Source organism: Vicugna pacos, chromosome 12 (genome assembly GCF_048564905.1).
Source record: "Vicugna pacos chromosome 12, VicPac4, whole genome shotgun sequence".
Lineage (NCBI taxonomy): Eukaryota > Metazoa > Chordata > Mammalia > Artiodactyla > Camelidae > Vicugna > Vicugna pacos.
Window position 1 is genome coordinate 62,703,120 of NC_132998.1, and position 9,373 is coordinate 62,712,492.

The 9,373-nt window shown below is 55.8% G+C and overlaps 1 protein-coding gene across 2 annotated transcripts in view; it reads right to left on the reverse strand.

Moving 5' to 3' along the window:
- Positions 1-7,411, reverse strand: part of PHF21B (PHD finger protein 21B) — an 83,103-nt gene extending 75,692 nt beyond the window's left edge. The window contains exons 1-2 of one of the 2 annotated variants that reach the window (XM_072973675.1): positions 6,933-7,411; positions 6,021-6,086 (exon numbers count right to left, since the gene is read on the reverse strand). In XM_072973675.1, coding sequence (XP_072829776.1) covers positions 6,021-6,086; positions 6,933-6,986 — 120 coding nt within the window. In that variant the 5' untranslated portion in view covers positions 6,987-7,411. Of the gene's footprint in view, positions 1-6,020; positions 6,087-6,255; positions 6,437-6,932 lie in introns of those variants that run through there. The other variant, XM_072973676.1, reaches the window with a different exon arrangement.
- Positions 7,412-9,373: the final 1,962 nt, after the last annotated feature.

The following is a 9,373-nucleotide window of genomic DNA, read 5'->3' on the forward strand; positions in this document are numbered from 1 at the left end:
ACGAGTTACACGGCGTCTGCACGGAGGGTCACCTCCCCTAACTCCCACGTGGTTCAAGGGTCAAGGGCACTCACCGTTTGTTATCATACACTTCATGAACAGTTGAAATAAAATCAATTGTAAGAACGTAAACGACAAATGTAGATATGTACATATGTACACATACACTTTCTTAAATCAACGGAGCAAAGTTGCCCACTGAGTCATCTTTTGAGGCTTCCGGAAGTGTCCCCCACTAATTCCTCAGCCCCAAGCAGCTCTGGGGAAGGCAGGAGTGGGGGGTCACACACAGCCCCTGCCCTCACCAGTCTGTTAGGTATCGGCCCCCTGGAGCACTGGGTCCAGCAGCCCCCCGCCCACATCGTGCACGGTGCCCTCATCCCTGCAACAGCCTCCCCAGTAGGTGACAGGCATCGAGGAGCTCACATGGCCGGGCCGAGCAGCCAGCGAGCTCAGGCCCCCCTCACTCTCCTCCCTTCTCATCTGCCCTCAGCTCCAGAGCCCCGGAAGCCCCAGGCCGTTTCTGAGCCCTCTGCACAAACCCTGGCCCTTCCTTGCTCTGGCTCCTAGAGGACCCCTGTCCCGTCTCCCCCAGGAAACTGTCTGCCACCTCCAGGGGCCCACACAGCATAGCTGTCACACAACTTTCCTGGAATCTCCTTGACATGTGGCCATCTACACCTCACTCTCCTGTGAGGTTTCCAAGAACAGGGAGCTGCTTTTGGAATTGAGCTCTGTGTCTGCTCAATTCACATGCATAATTTTAAAAATCTGTTCATTGTAAGCCTGTGGCAAAGGACGACACCAGGGACTCGTCTAGGACCGTCCTGCACATCATGGCTAACCCGCACACTCACCATGCTGCAGTCACCTTCTGCTCAGCAAGGATGCATTCAGCCCGGACAGGGCAGGGCTCTCAGAACCCGGCGGGGGAAGGGAGCAGAGCAACGCGGCCCTGCCCTTCAAGGAGCGCACAGTCCAGCAGAGACAGCGGACTTCTACGAAAAGGTGAGGCCAGCTGGTGGTCAGCGGTCTCCAGGGCAGGAGCATGTTCGCGGCACCGGAGGGCCTGCAGGAGAGCAGCCGAGGAGCTCACTGTCGGGGGCAGCGCCACCCCTGCAGAGAGTGGTGGAAAACCACCAGAAGGTCTCAAGCAAGGGAGCGCCGTGACCTCATTCAAGTGTTCAGACTCTTACTCTGGTGGGGAATGTACCAGAGGGGGCAAGAGGAGATGCAGTTCACTGTTCACAAGAGGCAAACGGTGGAAACAACCCAAGTGTCCATCAGCTGGTGAAGGGATACCAAATGTGGTCCACCCACACCGCGGAGGGTCGTTCAGACATGAGCAATCAAGTACCGACCTGCACTACAACTTGGAGGAACCTTGAAACCTTATGCTAAGTGGAAGAAGCCTGTCATATAAGACCACACATGACATGATTCCAGTCACGTGAAAGTTCAGAATGGTAACTCTACAGAGACAGAAAGTAGATTTATGGAGACAGAAAGTAGATTAGTGGTGGCTTAGGGCCTGGAGGGAGAAGGGGATGAGACCCAAAGGGTTTTTGAGATGATGAAAATATTCTAAAATTGATGGTGGTGACACTTGCAAATATTGGTGCACATACAAAAAATATTAAACTGTACACTTTACATGGGTGAATTATGTGATATATGAATTATATTTCAATAAAGCTGTTTTTTAAAGTGGCTGCAGGGAGGAGGCTACTGTAATCTTTCAGCTAAGAGACGATGGTAGGAGGGACCTGAGGGGCAGACAGAGGGAGGGGAAGAGGGGCCCCAGGAACACGGCTCAGGTAAAAGTGTGGGTCTGGGAGACTCTGGCTGGACGACGGGGAGTGAGGGGTCAAGGCCGAGCAGGTGACAGCGGGCACAGCCAGGACTGTGCCTCTGCTGTCTCAACCCCAAGCTCTTTTCCAGAACATGAGCCATGGAGCTTTGAGAAGCAGCACTTGCTTTCTCTTTCACGTGTAATGGTGGTGCTTTAAAAGTGAGAACTTGAACTTCAGGTCAGGAAGATTAAAATTTTCCCTCCTGATCGAGAGCAGGCTTGGGGGGAGAGCTCGGAAAATGGAACACCCTCTCAACCGAAGGACCGAGACAACTGGGGAGCTTCCAGGATAAATCCACCCTGCGGTTTTGTTTGGTGGATACTTCCACCATGGAATCCCTCTGGTGGCCAACGTAGCTAGTGAATCACAGTGAAGACATGATTCAGCGCCTGGGTGACTGTCACATTCATAATACCTTTCAAGATGACATATTTTTATTGCTGCACTTGAGGACAGCCCTTCGGAATCCAGAGTCCATCAAATCAACAGATTGAGCAGCACGCAAGGCCCCAGGTTCACTCTAGGGCGTGCGTGTGTGTGTGTGTGTGTGTGTGTGTCTTCCACACACCAGCGTGGCCTGCAGCTCTCACATAAGGCTCTTCTCACTCTATGGTGAAGTGAACTCGCCTGAAGTTCAGGTCTGAAGATGCCCGCTTCACATGGCATCTGAATGTTGTCGTGAGAAATCCAAAGAGGGAGGCAAAAACCGTTCAGTATTTATGATGGGCCTGCTATTCACATGGCAGTGCTTGTTGCTTGACAATTTAGATAAAAATGTTACTGCCTCTCTGCATGTGCTGCAAATTCATGGCCTAAAACCACTGGAGCAACTAATGGAGTCTTCACACATCATATCTTGTTTAAGACGAGGGGGTCCATCCTCCACTGAGATCACAACCCAGTGGTGAGGTGCTGTCACATCTGAGAATGCAGCCTGGCCACGGTGGGCTGGGCCACAACGCAGCTCTGACCAACTGCCCCATATCTCCCTTTTTTTTTTTTAAGGAAAAAATATAAACTCTGTTTCTGCATAGCAAGGTCCTATAGAAGCTGGTTTCCAGTTTATCCCCTAGGCCACCAACAGTGGGAGAAACTCCGGCCAGTTACACAGTTTGTGTCTCTCTGCGTCTGACCAACAAACAGCCTATCTACTTCTAGCGTCCTTGATGAGCGTCTTTAAGCACTTGTCCATGTTTCTAGAAGTAACTAAAAACATTCCAGTGCCAAGGGCACATATGGGAGATTGATGGCAGGGCAGCAAAAGATATTAACTCACTGCTATTGTATGTCTAACAAATGTGGATGATGGGGTCATCCGTTCATTTTACTACAGCTCATCATCCACATGTGCACTTTTAATTGAAACCTGACCTTTCCATCCCATATTCCAAGTGGGAGCAGCACAAAAACACATCTCCAGAGGTGAAGATGGTGTTTCTCCCCAGGCAAGTCTCCAAAGGGACACTACCTTTACTTTTACATTGAGTTAAAAACAAACTCTGAAATACTGGCTCCTTCATTCCTGACCCTACATTTCAGCTCCTCATAGGCAGGTGCTGGAGTGACAGAGCAGAGCCCACGGCTCCTCTTCAAGACCCTGAGGGCAGCCCCCATCACCTCAGAGAGCTTACTCAGCGACCTTTCCCCAGCCAAGCTGCCAATCACCACCAAACTCTCCCAACGAGAGAGAGACAAGTAAATGTTAAGTCTACCCAACTCGTTTTATAGGTGACCTCTGGAAGATTTCACCGCAGAGCCTGGAAGAGACAGGGCTGCTTTATTAGCATGCTGCCTCACGGCCCCAGCCCCTCCCTCTCGCTTTTATGAGCCCTTGCTATATAAAATGCCACAAAGGGAAAAGGAGAAACAACACACTTACACTGGCAAACACTAGTTCCAACAGTCAGGACAAACCCTGGCTGCTTACCAGATGTTATTTTCAGTCATTTAAAAGAAATATTTTTAAAGGCCAGAGAACAAAAGTTTTTGTTGTTTTCTTTCTTCTTAAACATACACTCACACACACAAAAAGATGGAGGTACATTCCGTTCACAAGCATCCTTCCCCGAGTTCAAATTTAAAGGCGAAGGCAGTCGGGAGTAGGGTAGTTCCTTCCCCAAGCGGCACCACAACCTTCAAGCACGATTTTCAAACGTTTCTCTCTTCAGCCTCATCTAAATTCAGGCATGACAGATAATAAATAGCTACTCATTTACTATCACCATAAAAATTTAAACAGCCTTGAAATAGTTGCTAAAATACAGAAATGATCAAACCTAAGCTCCGAAAAGCCACTCCAAATAGTAAAACTATTGCCACGAAGAAGCACATATAAAGAGACATTGTTGCGATAAAAGCTGCTGGATTATTGGATTTTCTCGCTCTCTCTTTTAAATCTTCTACTCGGAGCGTAAGAGTCAACAACTTGCCGTTTTACCCGATGAAAAAAGGGCTTAGTAACCCTCAGCTATAACACTGTACCAGATTTGGTGGTGGATTTCTTCCTTTTTAAAGAAAGTACCTGATTCGATTCTACACAGTGATTAAACATCTTTGTGCTCAGCGGAGAAGGGTCTTCCAACCCCTCCCCCTCCAAAAATGGCATCAAAGCAATCAAAATGGTAATGCCGGGCCTGGGTCCCCTCCCCCCGCGAACTCCCCGACTTCGCCGGGGCCGCGCGCCGGGCCCCCCTCCGGCGGGAATGGAAGCTTCCACTCCTGGACGGGGGCGCGGGCCGGGCGGGCGCGCGCGGCCGGGGAGGGGGCCGCGGCACCGCCAGAAAGGGGTTAATAAGCATTCGTCCCAACCCTCCCGTCCAGCCGGGCACCCCCGACCAGGCGCAGACCCGCGGGAACAGCCATCTTTCTTTCCGTAACCCCCGGCCCCCTCCTCTTTCGCACACCCCCTCCCACCACTTTTCAACTTTAAAGACTCGAAATGAACACCCGGCCTCCGAGTTCTCCCTCGCCAGGTTCGCCGCCATCCCCTCCAGTCTCGTCCACGTCTCTCCCCGCAACGACATTCCCTCGGGGGAGGGGGCTTCTGATCAGGCCGGGGCGGCCCGGAGTTGGAGGAGGAAGGGGACAGATCGGCCGCCCGGGCGGGGGCGGGGGCGGGCGCTGTCCAAGTTTGGTGCTGACGGCGGCGGCCGGCATTCCGAAGGAAGCGCGATCGATGGCCTGGGGGCTCGGCGGGGCGGGGGCGGGCCCGCGGGGCTGGCGGAGGGAGGGGAGAGGGCAGCGGGGAGGGCGCCGGCGCCTCCGCCCCCGCCAGCCTCGGAGCCCCGAGAGCGCCATTGGCTGCGCCGCTCAAAGTTCTCGGCTCCGGGCGGCTCGGGGAAGGGGCGGGAGTGCGTGTGCGGGGAGGGAGCGCAGGGGGAGGGGCGGAGGGGGAGGGGCGAGAGCGACAGGGAGGGAGGGGGCGGGGGCGCGCGGCCGGCCGCGCTCCGGCGGCGGCATCTGTTCGTGGTGCTGAAACCCCTACCGCTGAGCTCAGCGCAACTAAGTCACAATGGACAACTTTTCCTCGCCAAGGGGCCAGGAGGGGGTCTGCAGCAGAGCCCCCCACCGCGAGAAGCTTCTCGCGTGTCCCAGTCTAAACCTGACGCCCAGAGACCAAAGTTGGGGCAAAACTGGGGGGTCCTTGGGGCGCCTTTCTTTTGTTCCCCGGGAGCTGGCGTCAGGTTCCAAGAATAAAAGTGATGCTGGAGAAGTGGAGGGGAGGGGGGCCCGGAGGAACAATTCTTTAAATAAGATTTGCAACGGAACCCAGAAATCGCTTCCAAGTAGTTTGGTGTCCAGGCCCGAATTACCACTCCCTCTCCCCCCACCCTCATACCCGCGTGAAGCGGGGGACACTGAGCCGGGTGAAATTTCCACATTCCAAAAACATGTCCACCAACTCAAAATGGACGCCGGGCTGCTCGCCGCCTTTTAAGTGCAGCTTCTCTCTTTCGGCCACTGCGGGAACCGCGCTCTACCCCCTCGGCCTCCAAGAACCCGGCTCTTTCTTTCCAGAAAAGGTAACTTTGAGGACTGGAGAGACTCTTTCCGCAGTCTGGGCGCGCGACGCCAAGGCCAGCACTTTTTAGGGTGCTGCCAAAGTGCCCGGCGACCCCTCCTCCCCACCCCGGGCCGGGGGCGGGGGGCAGGCTCCAGCTCGCTTACTTGTTTGTCGCTGAGCGCGGCGATCCGCGTCTGCCTCTCGTGAAGCTGTTTCTTGAGGTCGCCGTTCTGCGGAAACACGGGGTAGCGGGCTCAGGCCGGCCGCCGCGGGGGTCAAGTTCGCCCGGAGCCCCACGGGCCGCAGCCCCCAGCCAGGGCCGCCGGCCGCGCGCCCCAAGTTCCCTGGGCCGCGTCCCGCACGCGCGGCGGCAGGGCAGTGCCGCGCGGGGCCGCTTACCTGTGGCTGCCGCCTCATCGGGGCAGCTCGCGGGGCGGGGCGGGGGCCGAGGCCACCCGGCGGCGCGCCCCGAGCCGTGCAAGTTTGCAGGCCGGGGTGCGTGTGCGAGTGAGTGTGAGTGTGTGCCGGGGGAGGGGGGAGGAACAAAGAGCCAAGTAAACACGGCGAGTCCGTGTCGAGCAAAGCTCATAAATATTCAAGTCGCGTCCTAATCTCCCCAACACACACACGTACAAGCCGCAATACCGCTCGGGCTCCGGCCGCCACGCCGCTGCTCGCCCGAGCAACAATCGCCAAAACTACTTTTGCAAACTGTGCAGGATTGCACGGAGGGTGGGGGCTGGAGGGGGTCGGCGCACACACTCTCACACGCACCCCGGGCAGGCTCACGAAGGGGACCCTTCCCGGTACCCTCGCCCTGCAGACCCCGCTCGAGAAAGAGAAGATGCCGGGCTCGGGTCCCACGGGCCTCCAACCCCTCAAACTGTGCAGGATTGCAGGACAAGGCGACAGAGGGGACGCCCAGAGAGGGGTCCGTGCATGTACATACTCCCCTCACCTCTGAGGCAGGCTCAAGGAAGGGCCCTCCAGCCCTGCAGACCCTGCGACGAGGAGGAGGACACCGGGCTCCGGTGCCTGGAACCGCAACCCCGGGCCCCCAGTCCCCGACCTCCTACCTGGTGGCGCGCGAGTTCCACGGAGAGCGCCTCGGGCCGGCTCTGCAGCTCCATCCCTGCAACTTGGGCAGCACTTTGCGCTCACTTTGGCCCAGGCTCCCGGGAAGTTGCGCGGCTCCGCGGGGACGGGGGCGGCCGGGGGCGGACCAGGTCTCGGGGGAGGGGGGGACACGAGCCCCCTCCCTCAAGGCCGAAAGGGAGGGAGGGTCTGGTGAGGAGGTAAGAAAAGCAGCCGGGCTCCGCGGCGCCGAGCCCGCGGCCGCCCCAACTCCTCAGGCTGCCCGGCAAGTTGCGCCGGGTCCCGGGGCTGCCGGCGCGGCCCGGCGCATGGCCCCCCGGCGCCGGGAGCCCCGCGCAGCCCCGCGCGCTCCCGCTCCTCCGCCGCCCGCCGGCAGGGACTATATTTCCTCCGGCGCGCGCGCCTGGATCTCGCTGGGCCTCGGCAAAGTTGTGCCTCGGCACGATGCTAATTCGGCAGTGCCCGGATGGAGCGGGCCGGGGCGGCGGGGGGCGGTGCCCGAGCCCGCCGCCCGCCCCGCCCCCGCCCCGCCCGCGCGTGCGCACTGCCGCCCCGCCGCTGCCCGGCGCCCCGAGCGCAGAACAAAAGTGGTGGCGCGAAGGGGCGCAAACTCGCCGGCCCGCGGCTTGGGCCACCGCCCCGGGGCCGCTCGGGAGGGCGCTTCCCCTCTTCTCCGCCCCGGCGCCCAGCCAAACCGGAGGAAAACGGGACGCTCAGCCTAAGGCCGGGCTTGTAGATACTTTACGGTGGGAAGGGAAATGTCCACTTTTCCGTTTCTTTTCTCTGGCTTTCGTCGATCCCTCTTTGCCCCTGCTCCCTCTTTCCTGCCTCCGTCCGCCTTCCTCTCCTACTTTATTTAAATTGTCTTCCACCCCGCATCCCCTGGCCGCTGTACACTAACGCTGCGACTTGGAAGATTAAATTAGTCGTGTCGCCAGATTCCCCCACCGCCTGATGGCCACCGTGTTGTTTAAACAGTATGAAAATTGATCTCTTGACTGTTCCTTTAATGGCTTTTTTTTTACACTCACAATTAAACTCTCAACAGATGTCACTGGACTTTTTAAGGCTGTTGTTAAAAATCGTAAACATGCCCGGTCAATGGGATATAAAACAATTACAACTACAGCTGCGGAGATCGCATTTCAAAACTCCCAGCCCCACAGCCAGGAGGTTAATGTTCTGGAGTCGATATTACGCTCGTGGAGTTATCATCCTCATCCATTAACGTCGGAATGCTCTGTGCGGTATTGGTCGCATCCTAGTACATCTGAGGGATGCTGGGGAGAAATGGTGCAATCTACTCAAAGTACACGTTAAACGTTTAAACTGATCAATCATTATAACTTCATATTCCTCTGCAGCACAAAAAATACCCAGGCACACAGGCAACCAATGCCCCTTTCAGCATATGCCAACATGCTGCCTTTTCTTCTACTGGCAGCAGAAGTTGTTGGAATTTTTTTTTCAGGTTGGGACCCCAATGTTGTTCTGGCCTCCGAATCAGAGCATTTGCCACCAGTGACTTTATGTGTGTGTCTCTTTGGCCCCCCCAAACCCTAGAGGCCTCTCCCTGGCACCAGCACCTTGCCTGTAGGAAGCACTCAGTGAGGAATCCCTGGTTACTTTGTGAGCTTTGTTAAAAACTCACAAAACTAACATGCCCTAAGTGCCTGTCTAGCACCAGCCAGAAAGAAGCAGGGCTCACCAAATGCAAAACGAAAAGGCTGACTCTAGCTCCTTCCACTCTAGGCTTGCCCCAGTTTAGGATGGTGTCCCCACTACCTAGTGCTTTTGCTGGCCTGGACACTAGCCCGGTAAAGTGGACTGCAGGTAAAGTGGGCTGCCTAGGGACCAGTGTTCCCAGAGCCAGAGGGAGCATGCAAGTGAGAGGGTTCCTGTTTGTAATCTGTAGATTTCACTGGCCTCTGAGTAAAATTTCATAATAATTTCATTGTCCATGTATGTAATTTAATCAATGGAGAGGATATTCGGGTTGTCTGTGACCTGCAGAATCAGGCAGATGCTGACTGGGGGATAGCAGCTGTTGAGATGTTTAAGTACCTTTTGCAAGTTTCTGTCATTTAATTAAGTTACAGTGGTGATCATTTACATGCCCCTCTGTCGTTTTCAAAGTTAACTAAATCCTGAGCAAGCAAGAAAGGCCATGGGCTGGCTGCTCTTTGATAGTGAGGAAACTGGTTATGTGAAGGAAAAAAACTTACGAGGAGTCCTGTGCTGCTGCCTAAACGCGTCCCGCACAGCAGACCACCCTCCCTTTGCCCATGCCAGGCCCTCGGTCTGGAATGCCCTTTCCCCCGTAACCCACCTTTTAAAACCCTCTTCATCCTCCGAGATTCACTTCAAATGCCACATTTTCTAGGAACTTCCTCTAATTTCTACACATAAATTCTTTGTTTTA